We start from the raw sequence: 24854 nt of genomic DNA on the forward strand, positions 1-24854 counted from the left end.
ACAGCCAAAGTACAAGCCCCAGCTAAAAATACAGGACAGAAGGACCCAGAAGAACAGCAGGATGATAAGGTCAGCCAGAAAATATATTTTAAAATATTGATATATTGAATATCTTCATCATGAGCACAATTCTTGTCTTTTGCTTCACTATGAAAGCTTTGCTGGTCGTGCTGCAGAACTAGTCATTTCAGGATACATCTTTCTTGCAAGCCAATTTTGATTTTATACCAGTTCAGCTCATCACAGTTTCCCTGAAAGAATAATGAGAATTTGCTGAAAGGGTAAGAATTGTCTAATAGAAAACTGTAGATTCTGCCAGAAATCTACAGTTCCTAGGATATCCTCATGAGTATGAATGACTATTAAAGGATCAGCTAACCAATTTATAACCATGACTTTTCTTCAGATGTATTGTGAATATAGAATGAATCTGTGGAGATTCAACTCGGGTCACAAGCAGAGTTTTGACTGCAGTACTGCAGTTTAACTATTGTCCCATGAAGGAAGGAGTGGAAGAAGTGCGAGCTTTTTTTTTATGGCGTCCAAGTAGTGAACAGAGAAAGCAAGCCAACCCTAGAAGCCCCACATTTGCCACTATGTGACAGTCTTGGAACAGAAGGCAAAAGCATGCCATGGTACAATTCAAAACTGCATTTCTTGTCAGCTAAATTGGGGGTTCAACTCTTGTAAGCTGGAGATGACGTTGTAGCAGCTAAATTACTATATCTAGCCAAGAGTCCCCAAAGTTAGAACTCCTTAAACAGCATGGTAAAACCACAAAGGATTCTGCTGCTTTGAAATGCAACAACCATGAAATCCCCATAAATATGTTTACCTAAAAAATAAGTCTCATTGAGCTTACTTCTAGGGAACTGGAGGGCAAAACTCCTTCAGGACGGAAAAAGAATCATTGCCCGCACGGATGGCATTCTAATTACCTGGCACATCAGTGGAGAACTTGGCAAAGCAAGGTCCATTATTCTGAACAGGATCCAAGAAATCAGGCTGTACATTAATGAACAGAAAAGCAGTTTCATGATGGTGAAGTGAAGTGAATGCCCAGAGCATCCCCCAGCCTAGCTGCACTCTAACACATAACACCCCTCCTCGAATTCACTCTCTGCCAGCAAGACATTAGGACGTTTCCTAGGGAGGTTCTTCTAAATGCTTAAGCACAAGCAGATCTGCCTTCAAAGGTTTCAGATGGCCACTGCAAGGACTGCAATCCACCATGAGAAGAGTTTGCCCTTCGCCGTTTTTTCCGAATTTTCAGATTGAGGAAGATTCACGTTTCCTCTGGAGCAGTCACAGACATCAACATAGTTTGTACGGCAACTACTGTATATCACTTGCATTTCATATGCTTTCAGCAAGCTGTTTGGAAATGGAGAGGAATAATAGATATTGATGATCATGATGACAGTGGTCGTGCATGGTAACTTAGACCACCACCACCAAACCCCTCATTTCTAGAGATACAGAAAGATCCTCTGTATCAGTCATCTAATATTACCCTTTGAGAGTTTAATGTACTGACCTTTACAGAGACAGATTTTCAAGACAGCAGTACTATATTATGAAATAAGAGAAACGTTAAGTGTTGTCATATACAGCTACACATGACTGACTAGCCATTCTTGTTGTTAGATAAAAATCTTCCATTTCTGACAGCGAGGCATGATAGTCAACTAATCCAGGCAGAAAACTGAGATCCACCAGCATGTTTTAGGAAAGTCCAAAGCTACGAAGTAACTCTTTTTATACAAGCTAGTTTAAGAACAAGTTACACTTTACAGTGATTACCATAGTTCAATCACAGTTACTTTTCTGCTCTTAATGGCAACAGTTGTAATTCAGTGTGTTTGAGTGAACGGGTGTCTGCTTGTTATCTCTTAGTGGTGAAAGACAGCAGGGAGTGTGGGGGGGGGAGGCAGGGAAGGGGGCAAAAGAAGGGGGAAGAAAAGAAGCCACCCCAGCACTCTGTGCCTTTGTCATGCGGGGAGGGGCTGTGGGAAGCTGTCTGACCCATCTCTTGCTTGCCTGCACACATGCATGTATTTGTGGATGGAATGTGAAGATGTGTTCTTTTGTTTGAGGGAATCCATGTGAAAAGGAGCAGAGCAGGATTCGTTAAGTGCGGAAGTAGATTGGCAGGAGGAAGAGGAAGAAGGAGGCTGTGTGAAACTCAAAGGAAATAAAAATTAAAAACCAGAGGACAATCAGAGAGAGGAGAAAATGTGGGGACGGTGTTCTCTGGATCCCCTCTGCACATATAAACATTTATTTTTAAAGGGGAACAGAAAAAGAAGTAAGCAAGACAAAATGAAAGAGGATGTCATGGAATGTGTGTATTTGAAAACCAAGCTGCTTTACATCAGACCATAAAAAGAAAGGCAGCGGTGGGACTAGAGGGAGAGAAGGAGGGAGGGAGGGAGGAGGATTCTGGGCTAGGATGCCAAACACAACGCATTCAGTGCAAACACTGAAGTCCAAAAATGTTTCACACCCCCTGTGTGAACACTTACTAATTTTTTTAATGCAATACAGGTTTTGAAGCAAAGCCGAATCCTTCCAGTTTGGCATTCCAGTGAGGACACAGCCTCACTTTCTTTTCTGTGAGACTGACTGCAGCTGCCACATACACTACATGCTGTTCTTTCAAGCAGGCAAAGGTGCACAGAAGCAGTTCCTTGATCCCTCTTTCCCCATTTCCCCAAACACTTGCTCTGGCCAAACAGGGGCCCTGGAATAGGCAAGAAAGGGACAGGAAAAAGTGAATGTATGTGTATGAGACAAAGGGTGGGGAAGGAGGGCCCTAGATAGGGATTCCTCCACAATCATTTTGCTTTGTCATGCATTTTTCACAGTATTTCTCGATGTACAGTAAACAGAATTGGTCACTAGAGGGAACCAAGAAGCATTTTCATGTGTATTCCAATCACTGCACCAGCAGATGCAGCATCAATACATTCCTCTGTGTATGTGTTTGTTACAGTATGTGCTGTCAAGTCAAAATCAATTTATAGCTATTCTAATTGGGCTTTCAAGGTAAGTAAGATATTTAAGGAGTGATTTTAGCAGTTCCAGTCTCCCAGTGAGTTTCCATGGCTGAGCAGGGATTTGAACCCTGTTCTCTGGAGTCTTTGCCTGTCACTCTATCCACTACACCACACTGGGAATCAATCAAATGCATTCCTAACAAACAACAAGGCAGGTAACAGCAACCATAGATCAGTGGTGCCCCGCATAGCGACGATAATCCATTCCAGAAAAATTGTCGCTATCCGGATTCGTCGCTATGCAAAAAGAAAAAGCCCATAGGAATGCATTAAACCCCATTTAATGCTTTCCTATGGGCTTAAAAGTCACTTTTAAGTGAAAATCCTCCATACAGCTGCCATTTTCACTGCCCGGTATGCAAGGAATCAGCGCGAAAACACAGCAGGCGGCCATTTTTTTCTGGGAGCCATTTTGGAACTGCCAATCAGCTGTTTTTTGCTATGCGAAAATCAGTAAGCGAAACAGCTTGCTGATCATTACAAAGCAATGTTTTACCATTAAAAACATTGCAATGTGATCACTTTTGTGATCGCAAAAAAATCCGTCGCTATGCAGATTCGTCATTAACCGAGGCACTCGTTAAGCGAGGCACCGCTGTACTATTGATTTCATCCTGCCATGAACAGAATCGGACACTTGAGAAAACTGGTTAGCATTTTCAGGTACAATGGAATGAGTTAACCTTTGCAGACATAGTAATGGCACAGCGACACTCTGCTAATGATCCAATGCAGCAAGTTAACGGAATCAGTTTCTTTCTAAATGTAATATTCTGGGCTCTGGGAAACTCCATGGTTTGCAACAGCAGACACAGGAAGAAAAATAAACTATGGAGAGAGGGGACCTCCAACAGCCCAGTGAGAATGAAGTGTTATCAGAGGTCACAAAAGGTTGACTGTCAGGATAAAACCTGAGTAAATGGGAAACTGGATGGGAAGGGAAATAAAACAGAATACTGTATTTGGAGAAGGGCATTGCTAGTTGGCTGGAACAGTACGGAGAAATACTCCATACCGGAACATTTTGTTGCAGGTTCTACTTTTTGATATCTTTGAATCAAGTGTCTGAACAAACAGGCATAAGGAGAACTTCCAGGTTTGCATTTTCATGGACTCTTACGCTGGACACAGAATGCCTATGAGCTACATTGATCTTTTCTGCTTCATAACTTCCAATCAGTTACACCATTTTTTATATATATAACTTAAGTTTCATAATTCTCCTTCCTCAGGTGAGCACAAGAATGGGCATGTGTGGCTCTTTTCTTCCCCCACTTTACCCTCACAACAACCTTGTGAGGTGACTCAGAATGACTGGCCCAAGGTGAGCTACATAGCTCAGTGAGGAGACCTCAGATCTCTCAAGACCCAGTCCAATGGTTTATTCAGCCACACTACTCTGGTCTTCAATATCAACCCAACATCATCCGCATAGAGTGCTTTGTTCTTGCTCTTGAAAGCATATGTATAGAAGGTCAGAATTCAGATCTGGTGTATCTGAGTACAGATATGGCCAAATTAAGCAGTGATGTGGGCCTATTACAGAGTGAAGCGTAGAGGCGGCCGATTATCAATTAGATGCAAATATCTTACTTGACATTCAGATTGAAACACTGAGGCTGGACCTGTTCTTAACAGAAGAGTTTTTGAAGATCAGTTAGTTATCAAGTTTTTCCAGTACCAGGGGCAGTGAGCAAGTATAAAAAAGGAAAACATGAAATTACTATTCTGTTGTACTAAGTGAGGGACACAAAGGGAATCATAGTTGTTATCATTACATAATTTCCTCATAGTTGTGCATCATTACACATAAGACCACAACATTGTCCAGACAAGAAATCAGAGGGAGCACAATGCAAAAATAACTGATAATATTATCCTTATTATGAGATACATGTGTAACAGGAGTTAAAAATGAAAATGAACCACTTCATGGTGTGACTAGACAGCCAGATTACCACTGCCTGGATCAGGCTAGATCATCCTGAGCAGGTTTAATCTGAGAATCAATATATAATCTGGGATGAACCTTGCATCAACACGCAAGGTGGTTTGAGGGAACAGGCTAGATCATCCTGAGCAGGTTTAATCTGAGAATCGATATATAATCTGGGATGAACCTTGCATCCACACGCAAGGTGGTTTGAGAGATCAGGCTAGATCATCCTGAGCAGGTTTAATCTGAGGATCAATATATAATCTGGGATGAACCTTGCATCCACACGCAAGGTGGTTTGAGAGATCAGGCTAGATCATCCTGAGCAGGTTTAATCTGAGAATCGATATATAATCTGGGATGAACCTTGCATCCACACGCAAGGTGGTTTGAGAGATCAGGCTAGATCATCCTGAGCAGGTTTAATCTGAGAATCGATATATAATCTGGGATGAACCTTGCATCCACACGCAAGGTGGTTTGAGGGATCAGGCTAGATCATCCTGAGCAGGTTTAATCTGAGAATCGATATATAATCTGGGATGAACCTTGCATCCACACGCAAGGTGGTTTGAGAGATCAGGCTAGATCATCCTGAGCAGGTTTAATCTGAGAATCGATATATAATCTGGGATGAACCTTGCATCCACACGCAAGGTGGTTTGAGAGATCAGGCTAGATCATCCTGAGCAGGTTTAATCTGAGGATCAATATATAATCTGGGATGAACCTTGCATCCACACGCAAGGTGGTTTGAGGGATCAGGCTAGATCATCCTGAGCAGGTTTAATCTGAGAATCGATATATAATCTGGGATGAACCTTGCATCCACACGCAAGGTGGTTTGAGAGATCAGGCTAGATCATCCTGAGCAGGTTCAATCTGAGGATCAATATATAATCTGGGATGAACCTTGCATCCACACGCAAGGTGGTTTGAGAGATCAGGCTAGATCATCCTGAGCAGGTTTAATCTGAGAATCGATATATAATCTGGGATGAACCTTGCATCCACACGCAAGGTGGTTTGAGAGATCAGGCTAGATCATCCTGAGCAGGTTTAATCTGAGAATCGATATATAATCTGGGATGAACCATGCATCCACACGCAAGGTGGTTTGAGAGATCAGGCTAGATCATCCTGAGCAGGTTTAATCTGAGGATCAATATATAATCTGGGATGAACCTTGCATCCACACGCAAGGTGGTTTGAGAGATCAGGCTAGATCATCCTGAGCAGGTTTAATCTGAGGATCAATATATAATCTGGGATGAACCTTGCATCCACACGCAAGGTGGTTTGAGGGATCAGGCTAGATCATCCTGAGCAGGTTTAATCTGAGAATCGATATATAATCTGGGATGAACCTTGCATCCACACGCAAGGTGGTTTGAGAGATCAGGCTAGATCATCCTGAGCAGGTTCAATCTGAGGATCAATATATAATCTGGGATGAACCTTGCATCCACACGCAAGGTGGTTTGAGAGATCAGGCTAGATCATCCTGAGCAGGTTTAATCTGAGAATCGATATATAATCTGGGATGAACCTTGCATCCACACGCAAGGTGGTTTGAGAGATCAGGCTAGATCATCCTGAGCAGGTTTAATCTGAGAATCGATATATAATCTGGGATGAACCTTGCATCCACACGCAAGGTGGTTTGAGAGATCAGGCTAGATCATCCTGAGCAGGTTTAATCTGAGGATCAATATATAATCTGGGATGAACCTTGCATCCACACGCAAGGTGGTTTGAGGGATCAGGCTAGATCATCCTGAGCAGGTTTAATCTGAGAATCGATATATAATCTGGGATGAACCTTGCATCCACACGCAAGGTGGTTTGAGAGATCAGGCTAGATCATCCTGAGCAGGTTCAATCTGAGGATCAATATATAATCTGGGATGAACCTTGCATCCACACGCAAGGTGGTTTGAGAGATCAGGCTAGATCATCCTGAGCAGGTTTAATCTGAGAATCGATATATAATCTGGGATGAACCTTGCATCCACACGCAAGGTGGTTTGAGAGATCAGGCTAGATCATCCTGAGCAGGTTCAATCTGAGGATCAATATATAATCTGGGATGAACCTTGCATCCACACGCAAGGTGGTTTGAGAGATCAGGCTAGATCATCCTGAGCAGGTTTAATCTGAGAATCGATATATAATCTGGGATGAACCTTGCATCCACACGCAAGGTGGTTTGAGAGATCGGGCTAGATCATCCTGAGCAGGTTTAATCTGAGAATCGATATATAATCTGGGATGAACCATGCATCCACACGCAAGGTGGTTTGAGAGATCAGGCTAGATCATCCTGAGCAGGTTTAATCTGAGGATCAATATATAATCTGGGATGAACCTTGCATCCACACGCAAGGTGGTTTGAGAGATCAGGCTAGATCATCCTGAGCAGGTTTAATCTGAGGATCAATATATAATCTGGGATGAACCTTGCATCCACACGCAAGGTGGTTTGAGGGATCAGGCTAGATCATCCTGAGCAGGTTTAATCTGAGAATCGATATATAATCTGGGATGAACCTTGCATCCACACGCAAGGTGGTTTGAGAGATCAGGCTAGATCATCCTGAGCAGGTTCAATCTGAGGATCAATATATAATCTGGGATGAACCTTGCATCCACACGCAAGGTGGTTTGAGAGATCAGGCTAGATCATCCTGAGCAGGTTTAATCTGAGAATCGATATATAATCTGGGATGAACCTTGCATCCACACGCAAGGTGGTTTGAGAGATCAGGCTAGATCATCCTGAGCAGGTTTAATCTGAGAATCGATATATAATCTGGGATGAACCTTGCATCCACACGCAAGGTGGTTTGAGAGATCAGGCTAGATCATCCTGAGCAGGTTTAATCTGAGAATCGATATATAATCTGGGATGAACCTTGCATCCACACGCAAGGTGGTTTGAGAGATCAGGCTAGATCATCCTGAGCAGGTTTAATCTGAGAATCGATATATAATCTGGGATGAACCTTGCATCCACACGCAAGGTGGTTTGAGAGATCAGGCTAGATCATCCTGAGCAGGTTTAATCTGAGGATCAATATATAATCTGGGATGAACCTTGCATCCACACGCAAGGTGGTTTGAGGGATCAGGCTAGATCATCCTGAGCAGGTTTAATCTGAGAATCGATATATAATCTGGGATGAACCTTGCATCCACACGCAAGGTGCTTTGAGGGCGGGAAGGACCTCAAAGCAACCCTATTTGGCCCTTCTCTTTAAAGAGAAGGGGGGAAAACACAAAACAAACACATACAAAATCCCCCTCATTGTCCTCTCCTGTCTCCACCTCCAAGGGAGAGCGGGAGCAAGATTTCAATTTTTGAAAAAATCCTAAATGGCAGAGTGCATTGGCTCTGCCTTACAAGGGCTTAAAAAAGAACTTTGCATCTTCTTTCCTCCCCTCCATGGGAGAGCAGGAGGAAGCTTTCAATTTCCTGTCATCTTCAACTGACCTAAGCAAAGTAAGCACTCACTTTGGTTCAATGTCAGCAATCACACAAACTTGACACAGTATGTCATGTGGTTGATGGGAAAAGGAGCAAACTGGCCTGCCCTCAAACCAGACCAAACTGTGAAACAAATCTTCCTCTTACATATCCAAAAGAGATCAATATCTCCTAATGTTTAGGTGTATCTATTGTATGCCACACAGAGTGGTGTCTCGGCACTAATGAGAGCAGTATAAAGATAGATAGATAGATAGATAGATAGATAGATAGATAGATAGATAGATAGATAGATAGATAGATAGATAGATAGATAGATAGATAGATAGATAGATAGATAGATAGATAGATAGATAGACAGACAGACAGACAGACAGACAGACAGACAGACAGACAGACAGACAGACAGACAGACAGACAGAGAGAACTGTGGGCGGAAAGCAGCCAGTGGAGGCTACTGAGTAGCCGTTTGATCAGCCTTTGAATTTTGAGTAGCTCAGTAAAACCAAATGCAACATTCAACAGGGTTCAATTACATTCTGTGAACCCTCAGAGCAAATCTGTTCCTCATTTTGGGGAATGATTAGAATCCTGAGGGCCTACAGGATATTCATGTTGACTAAACAGAACACATAAAGAAGGACAACTGTTTAAAAGCTTTTTTCCCAGTTGTTGAAATAGTTGGGGAAAGAATAATTATACGTTTCATAGAATATTAGAATTATACAGTCTAGTCCTACCCCATGACAAGGGAGGGTCCTCTGCTTTCCAAAGTAGATCATTCCATTGCCATACAGCTTTTATCATCAAGAGGCTCTTCCTAAACTTTAGGAAAATCTCCTTTTCTTGTTATTTGAACCCCTTGGTTCAGGTCCCACTCTCAGTGGCAGCAGAAAACAAACTTCAAATATTTGGCTGTTGTATCAGCTCTCAGTCTTCTCTTCTTCAGGCTAAACAGGACCAACTCCCTCAACTGTTCCTTGTTTCTCAGATTCTTTACCACCTTGGTCACTTTCCCCTTGTCTTGTTCCAGCTTGTTCATATCCTATGAGATTCAGAACTGGACACAGAATTCCAGATACATCTGACCAGAGCAGAATAAAGGGATACTATTGCATCCCTTAATCTGGATACTGCACTCCTGTTGAGGTAGCCTAGGACAATAATGGTTCTTTTTTGTCAGTACATCACTAACTCATATTTCATTTTTGGTCTACTGAGCTTCTTGATCCTTTTAACATGTACCCCTGTCAAGTCATATGCCAGCCATCCTATATTTCTGCATTCAGTTTTTACTGGCCAATTTATCCCTCTTGCAGTTCATTTTGTTTCTTTCGGCACCATTCTCCAAATGGATGAACTAATCTTCAATGCTCATTCTAGCTCCTAACTACTACTCCTAGTTTGGCATCATCTGCAATTTTGATGGCCACCCTCTCTGCTTGTTCATTGAAGTCAGTTACAAAGATGTCAGAAAGTACCAGAATCAAGACAGAGCCCAATGTTACCATACTTGTCCTTTGACTCAAGAATAATGAGGAACCATCAGTAACCACTCTTAGGCTGTGGTTTGACAGACCATATGCTAGCTGACTGCAAATCCACCTAATAATCCAGCCCATTTTTTCCAACTTGTCTGCAGGAATATAATTGGGGATCTTGTCAAAAGCTTTACTGAAACTGAGATGTACATTATGCACAGCATCCCTCAATGTACCAAGCTTGTGACATGTCATTATTCTCAGATAGCCAGAAAAGGGCTCAAGTAGACCAGCCATTTTGTTTTCACAGTGGCCAACCCAATGACTATGGAAACCCGCAAGCAAGAAATCAGTCCAGTATCTCCCTCCTGTTTGTATGTCTTCAGCAACTAATATACTGAGACATCAGTTAGGAAAGGTCCTGCTCGTGTACTGTAGTTGTTTAGCTCCAAAGAATTTTGAAAAATTAGGTTTCTTTTGGATAAATCTCCCTGAATCCTCCACACTTTGCTTGATGGGTAGTCAGGAGTTTCAGTCCAAAGATGCATGTTTCCCAAGGTATGCTCATACAAACTTGCCAGCAATGTGGTCAAGTAGTTCCAACTAGAGAGAACTCAGGAGCCACCCATTCATTCTAGGAAAGTGGTTTCCAATTGATTCCTGCATTGAGAAAGGGGTTGGACTCGATGGCCTTATAGGCCCCTTCTAACTCAATTATTCTACAATGCTATGACATTCTTGGACTTCACCTGGCTGGGGCTTCTGGGAGGTGCAGTCCAAGAATGTCATAGCATTGTAGAATAATTTAGTTGGAAGGGGCCTATAAGGCCATCAAGTCCAATGTAGGAATCCAGATCAAAGTAGATCTGACAGATGATGGTCCAATTTTCTCTTGAATGTCTTTGGGACGCCAAGGTTCAGAAACACTGCTCTAGATTATCACTTGACTTAAAAAATACAACACCCTGTGTTTATCTATGTGTGTGTGTTGTGTCTGTGTGTCTGTATGTTCTGTTCTATCAAGGCAGGACAGACTTATAGTGACCCTAATAGGGCTCTCAAGGTAAGTGGGATATTTAAGGAGTGGTTTTATCAGCTCCAAACTCCCAGTGGGTTTCCATGGCTGAGTGAGGATTTAAACCCTGTTCTCCAGAGTTCTAGTCCATAACTCTATCCACGACACTACATTGGGAATTTATTTATTTATTTATTTATTTATTTATTTGATTTTTACCCCGCCCCTCTAGACCATGTCTACAATTAGTGTACTTAATTAGAATGGTGTCAAAATCTTTGGTGCATGTATCAACAAATACTTGATCCTGAAAGCAGGAGGACTCCTTCTAAATAAATATGCATAGGGTGGCTATTAGCATAAATAGTCTCCTCCTCTCCAATAATACATCTTGCTGTTTCCTTAGAGCTACAAATACATATATTTATGGTTTGTAGATTGTATCTGAAAGTGCCTTTGGTTTAGTATAAAATTAAATATCTTGATATATTACCGTGAACATGTTGTTGTGGTTTTTTAAAGTGGTCTTCCTTTGGCAGGCATATTGAGAGATTGTCTCTCTACCTATAGCCAAAGTATCCGTTGGATGCAAGGATGGTGTACTTGAATGCTTTCCATTCACCTAGTCAGAAAGAAAGAGAAAGCAAAATATGAAAACTTTTGTCATTTCAACCATCATTTCAAAATTACAGGATTCAAAATTTGGTTAGCAAATTTCTGCTTCTCTGATACATCTCCAGTCCTTTTATCTCCATGCTGCAAACATTTAAAGCAAGTACCCTGTTCAATGTACAAGTACTCCCACTCAAATCATGAAGCGCTGATGCTTTTGAACAAAAATAGACACATTCTAACAGCATCCTTGTCTTAGATGGGATTTGCAAAAGGAGATTCAAGCTGTGAAGCTTCAAATATAGAAGATGAACCCCAGAGTCCAGTACTAGCACATATCACATGCAACTGTACAATTATAACAGATGGAATCCCACAAAAGTATCCAAGACTGGCACATGTATCTGAAGAATATGTCTAAAGGAGAACTTCTAGGCCCTAAAGAGGTCCAGTGGTCCAGACACAAGAGTCAAAATCAAGGTTTCTTTTGCAACTCAGCTTTAATGAACAAATCAATGTAAGTGCAAACAGCTCTAAAAATATGAAGCCTTCAGTGGTGTGCCACAATTAATCCACTATTGGACAGCCCTCAAGTCCATGGTGAGTGGTTATATCATCCTTCCCATGTAAGACTTCAGAGGTTCAAAATCCCTGTCTCTGTCCTCTGCCACGGGAAGAGGAAATCATATAGCGAAACATTCTTATCTTGCCTCCAACTGACAGTTGTGATTGAAGTGTCTCTGCATCCTCCACTCCAATTGAGTGGGAGTAGGGGTCATCAGGACTGGTTGCAGAGGTGGCTGCTGGCATCTTCTTCCACAGATAGGGTGTACAGGCCAACTAAAACTTGAGGCTTGCAGTAATTCCTTGGGTGGCTCTGCTTGAGGCCAGTCTGTTACATCCAACCAGGTCTTTCCCTTTTCCTCTCCTTCCAGCTTTTCCTCCTTATCCTTGATGCTCCACAATCACTCCTCCCCTTTACTACCTTCTTCTTTCCCTTTTATAACTTCCAGAATTCCCTCCTCCACTCTACATCTTTTGGACCCTGATTCTCCTCCTTGATCTCATCCTTTCTAGAATGTTCCCCACTCTCTGGACCTTCCGGCAAGCCCCTTCTGCTGTCTTCTCCTCCTCCCTCTCCATCTCCACTGGAGATTCCAATGGGATTTGCAACTTCATAAGGCCACCTGCCCCAGGGAGAGTGGTCCAGAGGAAATCAATCATGGGACAATTGGGGTCAAAGTTACAAGAGATGGGTTGACACTAGACCCTCTGAGAATCTATCACAGACCAGTATACATCTTTCACACAGAAGCATAAGATTAGAAAGATCTTGGAGGCCACCAAGGTCACTCATTACTCAAAGCAGGATGCAACTACATCTCCCACAAGCAGACTACCAACCTCTGCTTAAATGCCACCAGTGAAAAAATTCACCATTCATCAGTTCCAGATAGGATATGTTTCAGGTAAATCAGTTCACATATTTAAATGTTTGTAAGATCATGAAAACATAATGAGCTGGCTTGCACTAAGTCAGCCCATGAATCCATCTAGCTCGGCATTTCTTCACTAACCTCCAATGACTTTCCCTATGTTTCAGACAGGGTCTTTTCCAGACCTAGATAGAAATGCCAGGCTCATGTTCTACCACTGAGTAAAGAACCTTTTCCCTACAGGAAAGTGTCTTTATATTTGCCATGAGAAAGCAGCCAAGAAAAAAACTCTCCATGGTGATTAAAGGGCCATAATATACGGATCCTACAAAAAGATCAGCAAAACTGAAGTTCTGGCCAGTGTTAAATGTTCTCCATGTCCTGTTCTTTAGGTAACCTAGTGAGGAAAATATAGCAATATTGTTTTTCCCTTCCAAATCCAGGATAGCCTTCATGCTGAGATAATATTGTAAAATGTGGAAGTTTCAACTGAACCCCAGCTGACCCACAAGAGATATGGCTATAGACTTGGAGCACAAGTGGTTTCTAAGTGGTTTCCTCGTGGGAAAATTACAGATCTTGACAAAGAATGAATTCTTAATGTTATGAGCACTTAGTACTGCTTCCTTTCTTAATAGATGTGATTCACAAACTCGAATTATAAAATAGCTCATTGAAAAAGTGCTAGCAGTCACTGCAGGTGGATTAGTTCTCTACTAACCCATTAATAGATAAAGGGAGAGTATCAGGTATATTCATGCAAACATTCTTCCATGTCTGCTACACAGAAGTTACTACAATGCAGTATTGCTCAATCTGCTGCCCTCCAAATAGGCCGGACTACAACTCTCGTAATTCCGCAAGGTTGCTGTTGTAATCCAATACAAGTGGAAAGCCCCAGTTTGGGGAAGCCTGCTGTAATAGGCGAAAAATGCTTTTCCACATTAGAAAAGTTCTTGTGCTAATATTATTGCATAAAAAATTGTTATTGTATATGATCCAATGGAGGCTAGAACTGTGTTTATTTATTCAGTGGTAATTGTCTTAGTAGAATTGATAACAGTGATAGTAAACACTATTTTCTTGGAAATTTTCACTGTTCCCGGGGGGTGGGGGGAATTAGCATGCATGCATCCAAGCCTGCCCTGGCAAACTGCCCAAAAGCTGCAACAAAATTATTCAGACCTGATAGTTATATAATCTGTGAATTATATTTAATGCTGATTTTTTTAAAGTACAGACACAACACCAACTAAAATGTTCAGACAACAACAGGGCTGAATGAGAAGTACCAGAAATCATGTAAAGTTATTACTCCTAAGAACTCCAGTTTCAACAATTTTATGCAAGAGCAAGATGAGCAAAGTGTCTTTTCACTATAATTTATCATTTATGGATTCAGTTTGGATTGCTTCCCGGAACAACATGATTAAACATTGATATGGTCCAGAAAATAACTGAACCACCTTAACAAATTGTCTTTGAGGAAAACCTTCCTGAGATTTTGGTTAATTGTGGGGGTTGTTTTAGAAAGAAAACTGGTGTTATTTTAGACAGTTAATGCTGGGCATTTTACTCTTGTGGAATAGGGAAACTGCCACAGTTACATATGTTTTGCCACTTTTATTGTTTATAGGATTTTTTCCTGTATGTGGGCCTGCAACGAAAGTTATCAAGACAGGTCACACAATAAAGCAGACTGAACATGACAAAGGAATGGTGCAATTTTAAAAATTGAAAGCCTTTAAAATTTAAAGTATTACAATTCAGTGGTAGATAAAAGTAGAGAAAGACAAACATCTTCACCTGGTGCTGAAAAAAAAAATAACAGTGTTTCGGCCAAGTAAGCATCCTTGGAAAGGGTATTTCATTTGCTACAACTAAGATGGCTGTTTCTACTGTAGCTCCCCATCTAGTTTGTTCAGCAGGAGCAGAAGAGAGGATTTCCAAAAGCAGGTGCACACAGAAAAAGATGCTCCTTTAGATACGTTGACCCTAAGCTATTTATGGCTTTAAAGGTCAATAACATCCACACTTTAAATTGGGGCCAAAAACTTGCTGGAAGCCACCGCAGCTGATGAAGCACTGACACCACATAACCAGTCCCAATTAGCAAGGTAGCAGTTCTGTTTTGGATCAGGTATGTCACCGTGTCTCAGTGACAGTCCTGATACCTTTTTTTTCCCACCTGCATCCATCGGCTTATTCTTCCTGTCCTTGTTCTGTACCGGATAGGCAGGGGATGGGGGCTTTCCACTTAGAAATTCACTTGTATTTTGGTATAGATGTTTTCTCCTGTGCACATTTTACCTCCCATGTACAATTTTTAAAGATAAACATTTCATGTTGAACACACTTATTTCTATATGGTTCACAAAGGGAACGAAGAATTTGCCACTTGCAGTTTCTTCCTTTGCTTCCTATGCATTTTGCCTCTATTGACTACTTCATTTTACTTCTTCCATCATCCTAAACAACCTTCCACAACTGTCACACAAAAATACAGACATACACTAAAGGCAGTGGGACCAACAGAAAGATCACCCTCAAAGGTTTTTAAAAGCTGGAGAGATACATTGCTTGGATATCTATCTATCTATCTATCTATCTATCTATCTATCTATCTATCTATCTATCTATCTATCTATCTATCTATCTATCTATCTATCTATCTATCTATCTATCTATCTATCTATCTATCTATCTATCTATCTCCTAATCATAGTTGATATGTCAGCTTAAACTAATTAACCAGAATTGTAACCATTTAGTTCCCAGGTTTCTCAAATTATGGTGAATCCAGAAGCACCCCTGAGTCACACTCTTTAACTTTCAGGAAAAGTACAGTTGTCTCAGAAAAGTTTGGTCACCTAAGAAGACACTAATTCAGGACATCCATTACCTCTCTTGAATAAGATTAAACAGAAGGGCCCAGGGTTGACCCTGGAAAATTCCTGAGGCCTAGTCAATCTTTCTAATCACCATAGTATTCTGGCTTTCTAGCATATCTCCTCATTAGCAGCACCTAACGTAAAGGTAAAGGTTCCCCTTGACAATTTTTGTCCAGTCGTGTTTGACTCTAGGGGGCGGTGCTCATCCCCATTTCCAAGCCATAGAGCCAGCGTTTTGTCCGAAGACAAACTTCCGTGGTCACATGGCCAGTGCAACTTAGACACGGAACGCTGTTACCTTCCCACCAAAGTGGTCCCTATTTATCTACTTGCATTTGCATGCTTTCGAACCGCTAGGTTGGCAGGAGCTGGGACAAGCGATGGGCGCTCACTCCGTCGTGTGGATTCGATCTTATGACTGCTTGGTCTTCTGAACCTGCAGCACAGGCTTCTGCGGTTTAGCCCACAGCGCCACCACGTCCCTCAGCAGCACCTAGGTGATAGTAATCTACTGTCCTGGGAGATCCATGAACAACTTCAGACAGTAAACTGAAAGTCCTGTTTTGAAAGACATTTGCTTCATTACATTGTTCAATTACATTGATATGTTAATATTTTTCTCACTGCCTAATACAAGTCTGTCTGTGTATTCAATGCATTCACATGCACTGTTGTTGTTAGATTATTCTTTGATTGTATTTATTTATTTTTACTGAAATAAGTTATCTGGAAGGTCCAATACAATAGCAACTGCTGAAAATAAATGTCTAGCATTTAAGAGAAATAAAAATAATAAATTTGCTACATTATTTATTTTGCCATTCCATAACTGAAAATACTGTAAGATACATGTTTATGGGCTAAACCCTATATCTTCTGAACTGTTGCTGGTTGTTTAGTATAATTTACTTTCCATAAGACTGGTTTATTATTTACAAGTAACAATTTTAAGGAAATTAAGTCAAAATTTTATACTCTAGATCTAGATAAAGATTTACCTGATCTCTTCCATGGGACTGCATGCCTCTTGAAGGACCAAGTGTAGCTTGGGCATTCTGCTGGACTCATTGCTGACTTGTAAATGTTAGGTAGCAATGGTGGACAGAAGTATATTTTAGACTAATATGGCATCCTGGAAAGTATAGACCTTTCATTGGTAAGCCATGTCTCATTGATGCGACATCTAGGTTAGACTACCATAAAGTGCTCTTTGTGAGAATGCCTTTAACATGGGTTTGAAAGTGCAGTAACCAGAGAATGTGTGGATACAAAGTGGCGTGAACAGCTGATTCTTGTGTGGCACCAGCTGCTCTGGATTTCCAGGGCATTTCCAAGCTGGCATTAAAGTCAGAGACATCTGGAGCTAAATCATACGTTACCTGAACAAGAAACCATCTCCCTATCAAGCTGCCTGTACCTCAAGAGTATTGGCCAAAGTCCAGCTTACATCCCTGCCCCTGAGAACAACTAAAGGGTGAACATGAGAGGTGGGGCTTTTAGAACCACTGTGCCACACCTGTGGAATTTGTATCCTCAGTCCCTATCCAGGCAGGCCCCTCGTAGATCCACAAACATGCATATATATCCTTGAAAGATTTCACTTAATGGCTTCAGTGAGCTGCTGGAAGAAATTTGCTTTGTTAATCTTAACTGAAAGCTGCTTTTAATTATTCCACTATTATTAGTTAGCAGTTTTGGGTTTGGGCTTCTGTTAACAGATGTACTGCTGCAGAACTAGAAAGCTCCCTTGAAGGTTTTCATTAGTATTTTAAATAAATTACAGTAATTAATAAAATGTTTTTGATATATCTTGAATCAATCATATTTTGGGATTATATGATTATGTTTGATATCTTTTACAGTTTATTTTATCTAATCCACCTTTATATCAATCAGGTGGTGGATAGTTGGTGTTGTATATTTAATCCAAATACAATACCTCTTTAAATTGATGATTTGTTATCATTTGAAGGTGTCCAAAAACTGCTACCTGAGATTAGTGCCTCATCCAACCTAATTACACCTGCAGTTTTCTCATACCTCCTGAGTAAGCCTGGCCTTTTCTCATCTCATTAGGTTGCCTGCAGTGGGAAAGTCCACTGTCTACTAAGGTCCCTTATTTTGTCACTGACCTTTGTCTAAAATTAGCTGATCATAGTAAAACAAATTTCTGCTTCATGTTGCTCCAATTAAATTACAACAAAATTAATTTGAAACCTCTTAAAAACCAATTAACCTTTATTTCAACTCTTTGTGATTCTTAGAGGCAGCAGAAAATCTGAACAAAGATCATTCGGGGAACAAAACTTCACGAACTGGTTTAAACATGCCAAAAGCAAGGTATCTTCTTTTCTTCCTATTTCCCGAGCAGTTTTATTTCATTAAAATGTTGATTGCTGTGATACGTGTCTCAATTATATGAAGTTCATTTGAGGTGGGTGTTAATTAGTCTACTTACATAGTTCTAGCTAGGGTTGTTATCACACCAGGTATTTTATCACACAAAGTATTGGCACCTTTAGTCAGAAGGAAAAGGGTTGTGTTACAGCTCAACTCCTCATGATACTATTTGCATTCTTCCAGAAATCTCTCTGTCATAAATCAAAGCAATAACATCACTGAATGTCAAGTGTGAGCTGTAGGCAACAGTCAGAGAAGGTCCAGCACTTGAAGAATGAAGCCAGGAGTCAAAGTTGAGGCACATAATTTTGCACACCAAAATGTACAAGAGCCAAGAAAAAGTCAGGAATCAGAGCCAGGAAAACCAGTGTTGCTCATGCAAAGGGCCAGCCCATACAGAAAGTTCCGGTAGGACAGAGTAAAGGCCTCTTTGCCATGGCAACCAATAATTTAAGATGGAGAGTCCACAAGCATGAGGTAACAGCACCGTCCTACTTATGTTCTCCAGCAGCTACAGGTATTATAATGTATCTGATACAGAATATTTAATAGCCTTAATTTTTAATCACTGATAGCCTTACCCTCTATGAAAGTCTTTAAATGTTTCAGTGCTCTGGAAAATGCTCCAAATTACTAATAGCAAATACATACATAGTGCTGAGGCCCCCTGATTCTAGCCAAGTGATTCCAATGTCACATTGTGAAGGGAAAGCTATATTTAGAAGAAAGAAGAAAAAGCACAACTGTGAACAAAAGAGGGAGGGTGAAATAACCATGCTGGCTGTGAAAAATCTAAATTGAAGTAGCATCTTATCAGACCAACCGGAAAAGCAGAAAAAATATATTAAACTGTTCAAGATATTTTCACTAAGCAAGATCTTACAAAAGAAGTAGAGAGGGAGGGAGAAAGCTGGAGGACCCTCGCTATCTTGTGTGATTTGTGTGGGATCTTGTGATGTAATGAAGGCAGAAGTCTAGGGAGATTTCCAAATAGTAACATATCAGGTGGATGCAGTGGCATCAGGTCTCACCCTGAGAATTTCACAGACTTCCTGGGAAGTGGAAGGTTAGCAAAGTTTGTAACCCCATTTGTAGAAAATACACACGCCAGAAGTAAGTTCAGACCTTTTCCCCTCCTGTCTGAGTTCACAGCTTCCTGAGTCAGTTTTTATATTATCAAGGATGAAGGTAATTTTTGATGCTGGATTACACAAAGTGCATTTATTACCTGCAAGTTATCCTAGTGTTTTCACATGATCATCCTATAGGGGATTTTTGTCATAGTGTTAACAAAGAAAGCCTCAGGCAATGATAAGCTGTTCAATCTAAATGTTATGGAAGGGTCTGGTTGTCATAAGGTCTTGTGTTTGGCACTGGCTGAATTGTTCTGCTGAGTGTGAGAAAGAAACAATGAGAGAGCAGTGATAGTAACATATTACAAATAATGCCATTACCTGTTATCTATTACCTTAAGTAGTTATAAAGACATTGTGTTTGTGAAGTACTGTTGACAAAAACAACACAACAGCCTTTATCGTCTTAACTAAATAAGCTGTGTCCAAAGAAGAGGATTTTAATCACACTAAAATAAATCTGTTATTCTTTCAAGTCTTACAATATTTTGACTTTTCTTCTTTTCTTTTCCCCCTTAACGTTTGCCAACTTAAAGACAAATGTTGCACTATAACCGATAGGTTAGGAACACTGTTCATGTAATGGCACTTAACTTGTCTAGGTTATTTTTTTTAAGTAATGACATTTACTCATATACCATGTAATGGAGTAATAAAGTTTTAGAGGTCTTCTGGAAACCTGAGGCTATTTTGCTATTTTTAAAAGACATTTTTGCAAAATGTAAATATAAACCAATACAGTAACAAATTACATTTTTAAAGTTTGTTAACATGTTATTTTAAACATTTGTTTTAAAAATGTTTCAAGCTCTGAGAGAGAGAAGAGGCAGACAGCTGAGGAAGGCATGGTGAAAGAAGCAAGGGCCTTAGGGAAAAACAACTGCAAAGAGTCTGAGTCAGAACAAGATGTTAAGGAAATGTATATTCTATGCAATTAGCCTGTTTTCCCTCCCACAATGGGATTTCCTTAGAAAGAGCAATGCATTTATGCTTGTCAGTAGTCGCAGGTAAGTGTTGTGACAATCTGACTTGGAAATTAAACCTCTGTTTACCTGTTTGTGGTGACTCACGAAACGGAGCTCACTAGAAGGCAAAAGACAGAGGTAAGGGCAAGTATGTGCTGTGACAAACAGATGGCTTTTAAAAATTAAATGGGGACTTCTTCTAATGACATGCTGACCATATCATGTAGTTTCACACTTAACAGGAAATCAAAATAGAGTATCACTAGAAATGATGCACAAGATCAAAAAGTAGTGGAGCTGAACTTAAATGCTAATCCAGTCTACAACATCCCAATCTACAACATCCAGCTTCCATTCTATTATGCATGTAAGATGTTCAGAGAGGTCGCTAATGTTAACTTGAAGAGGTCTGTTAATGCAGTTAATATTCCTCAATTTTGATTGACATGTGTCTGTGTGAGAGAGTTTCCTACATTATAAGAAACAGCGAATGTCTCTCTTGTTAAATAAGTCAATGTGGTAAATACACATATATTGTATATTGTCACACACACACACACGCGCACACACACACACACACACACACACACACACACACACACACACACACACACACACACACGTATATCATCAGATAAATTCAGATGACCTTTTTTAAGCCAAAGTATTGACAAGCCTAAGGATTACAATAAGCTGTGTTTAATTCTTTTCTTTAACAAATCCACTGGCAATAATTGCTAAAAACGCAAGCCCTATAGGATATACTGAGCCTGAGAGCATTAGCTCCATCTGGTGGGCTCCTTTTGATATTTCTAATGCAAAACCATTACACACATGACTAGGATCTCTCAAAATGAATCCTCAGACTCTTGATAAAATTTATTGTGCCCTTAAGGTATTTTTAATTTGCAGTGTCTGTTCTGAAAGGAGTGATCTTATTGTCCTGAAGAAACTTGGAAGCAACATTGTTGCCTGAGGCAAAAGCCAAGATGGCAGCTCATCCTGTTCCAAATACTGATCTAGTAGCTGAATTTTACTTCTGCATTTGTGATGGGGAACCATCCTCACTATACCTATGGGCAAGTAAGGGAGCAAGGGTTTCCTGGTATGTTTCTTAACTGTTCTGTCTCTATTTTCTCCCATAGACCAATATTCTCAGGGTTGACTCCGATTCTTCCTGCTTGCCTCTTCCTCTCTCTTAGCCATGCAGCCAGCAGTGGTAGAAACCATGTTCCTTTCCTCTCTCTTAGTTCATACTGACCCAGCCCTGTCTCTGTGTTCCCAATGAACCTTTCTTCTGGTGTCCTCATGCCTGCAAGCATGGTGCAAATGCTATTGTGGTGAAACTGATTTTAAATCCATTCCACAGATGCAATGGCACTTGCAATACCTGCTGTGATTGCAAGAAAAATGGCTACCTTTATAGCCATGAGCGAGTGTGGGGAGTCATTACCCAGAGGAACTTCGGTAGCCATGATGTCTTAATTAAGCAGTGTTGAACCATCTCCAAGGTATCTGCAGAGAAACATTATGCAGGTGAAAGTGAATTGTAGTAAGAAGCCTTTTTTGTGATGGTGAAGACTGCTGTTGGAAAAAAAATAAGTCACAAGCTCAACTGGACACATGCTGTTAGTCATGTGGTTCTCCGGCTTGCAGCCTACTATCAATTACTAAGGTTCTAGTAGCTACAATAATACCCAGAGCTTGGAAATCTTACTCTTTTTTTAACTAGAGTTCCCATGCTCATGGCCATGCTGGCTCCTAGAGATTCTGGGAGGTGTAGTCTGAAAAGTAATATTGCCAAGTTTTGGCAATACTATAACCTTTATATTGGAATTCGGTCTGTATTATGTAGCACTGCACGCCCATACATGCACATGTGCATGATCACACACAAACATTCAGATTCTGAAAATTCAGACAAGGAAACCCTTGCTCTGGAGATTTCTGTTGACCAGTCACAAAATACATATTAAATTCTCTCTTTTCCTTCTCACATGCAACATGTCTTCTCTACATACTGGCCTTCAGCAAGTCTCTTCTCTCTTCTTTCTTGATATATTGCTTTTTTGCTATACTTTTAGCTCTTAATTTAGGAGTACAATATGCAATTTTAAGACCTTGCCCTGGGAATAGTTTGCAGATTTCTTAGCTTTAATTAAAATACTGCTTTAAAGTGAGTCTTCATTGGTATTTAGCTTTTATGTTCATGATATTGATCCAGAGATAGAACAACAATTTTTTCTTCTGTTTCACTCTGTGGGTACAAAGTCTCAATCGTATTATGAGAAGAGATGGGGGCTTCGTATTGATATATAAATACAGGAAGGGGGCGGGAGGATGAATCTCCCTGCTCAGCCATGGAGTGGATGAGCGAGTAGGGAGGCAGGGCTGCAGAAGCCGAGTTACTGCCGTGATTTGGGTGCTGAAGATGACACTGGTCATGTGCGCCATGCACCATGTGGTAAGTAGTCTGGCGGGTTCTGGGGTGGGTTTCAATCAGGCCAGCCACCTTTACCTGTGAGGTTTGTATTCAAATATGAATAAAAAGCCCCCATCTCTAATTATGAGTTAATGACACAGCATGGCTATCTTTTCCCAAAGCTGGGCTTCAAAGAATGCTGACTGGAGTCATCAGCTACTGTGGAAAGGAGAAGCAGAGGTTTAATCATGATGAAATAAAAACTGTGGTCCTTAGTAATACTAAAGCAAGCAGAGGTGGACAACTAATGCCCAGCAATTAGAACAATGCCTCTTCTTCAAATATTTGGATAGCTCATGCCAAAGATCTTTGTTCTGTAAAGCACATCTGAATGCAGTTCATAGAGCTACCCAATGCACTGTACAGGTAAGTTACACATTCTTCTTTTCTAAGAGTAGTCAACTGCTCTTAAAATATTCCCACAGCTCCTATCTGGGGCCAGAACAAGAAGGTGCTTGCCCAGCATGAAACTGTCCAAAATAACTTCCCAAAGGAGAAAATTCTGGCTCTTCCTCAGGATCTACCTCTGTTGTGTATCTAAGAATGAAGGCAGAGCTGCCTTCAGTTTCTGTAAGAATACATCTGACACATGCTGAAACACTTTAACAAGCTTGGGAGGTTCATCAGTAAAATCTTGCTATTGCTACTAATGGGAGGGGAACCAGTGGACAAGCATGTCATCCCATATTTTACAAATGGGTTCTTTGTCCTCAGTGGAAGACATTCAAGTGCTGGGACAGCAAAACAATCTCGGACTGCTTTCTCAAACAGGATGTCAACTGAGATGCCAGTTTGATTCAGCATCAAAATTCTCAGTGTGGTGCTAACAGTTTGGGGAGGGAATTCCTTCACGGTACCTAGGCAATCTTATTTTTACACTTTTATGGGAAGCATTTACTAACTTACGTTTTCAAGCCATGCCACTGATGCTCTTTAAGGGCAAATTGACAATGCTCTTATAGAACAGTTCTCTGCTGTGTGACCCGGGATGAGTGGAAGACCTCAAGTATTACGTCCTACACATGAAACGATTAAAAGGAGGACAGTAGGATGAATTATTGATAACCTCATGGGTTCTAAAGTGGAATGTACTAGTTACTTGCTGGCACTGCAATCCCTTAAAACAGCTACCATGTGGCTATTTTAACTTTGTTATCTTTTAAAATTAGGAAGAGTAATTTATCCGTTAAACCTGCTGAACATCTAGCCAAAATATGTGGGGGGGGGGGTTAGACATAGCTATAACATCTGACCATTTCCATGAGAGTCCCGCCAACCTAGCAGTTCGAAAGCATGCAAATGCAAGTAGATAAATAGAGACCACCTCGGTGGGAAGGTAACAGCGTTCCGTGTCTAAGTCGCACTGGCCACGTGACCATGGAAGATTGTCTTCGGACAAAATGCTGGCTCTATGGCTTGGAAATGGGGATGAGCACCGCCCCCTAGAGTCAAACACGACTGGACAAAAATTGTCAAGGGGAACCTTTACCTTTACTATAATATCTGACCACTTCCATGAGAGTCGCTACTATTAGATTTCTTATTTCCTAGCTATTTGTATTAAATTTATTGATTTTTCTTTTAGTTTGGCTATAAAACAGCCCCCTAGCCACCTGGAGACACAAAAAATCCAGAGAAACTTCCTCTGACTCTTTTCTACAATCCATCCAAGTTTGGGGAAGATTGGGTTTCCTCACATCAGCTGCTAAAGGGCACTTTCCTCGGGAACCCACTTTGTAGGTATATAACTTGGATTTCTGAAATCCAATCTTCACCAAACGTGGCAGGATTGTAGAGAAGAGTCAGTTTCTCTGTGATTTTGGTGTCTCTAGGGGGAAACTTTCCGGGGAGGGGCTCCTTGTGAATGTATAACTAGGACATCTGAAACCAAACTTCACCAAACTTGTGGGGCTTGTAGAGGAGAGTCAGGGGAAGCTTCCCTGTGAATTAGGTGTGT

The 24854-nt window shown here is 40.8% G+C and overlaps 1 protein-coding gene across 1 annotated transcript in view; it reads right to left on the reverse strand.

The window, feature by feature from the left end:
- Positions 1-24854, reverse strand: part of DNTT (DNA nucleotidylexotransferase) — a 173611-nt gene that overhangs the window by 132954 nt on the left and 15803 nt on the right. Inside the window, exon 3 of the mRNA XM_020795007.3 lies at positions 11472-11600. Within this exon, the coding sequence (XP_020650666.3) occupies positions 11472-11600 (129 nt within the window). The remainder of the gene's footprint in view (positions 1-11471; positions 11601-24854) is intronic.

This window comes from Pogona vitticeps, chromosome 3, assembly GCF_051106095.1.
Source record: "Pogona vitticeps strain Pit_001003342236 chromosome 3, PviZW2.1, whole genome shotgun sequence".
NCBI classification, from domain to species: domain Eukaryota; kingdom Metazoa; phylum Chordata; class Lepidosauria; order Squamata; family Agamidae; genus Pogona; species Pogona vitticeps.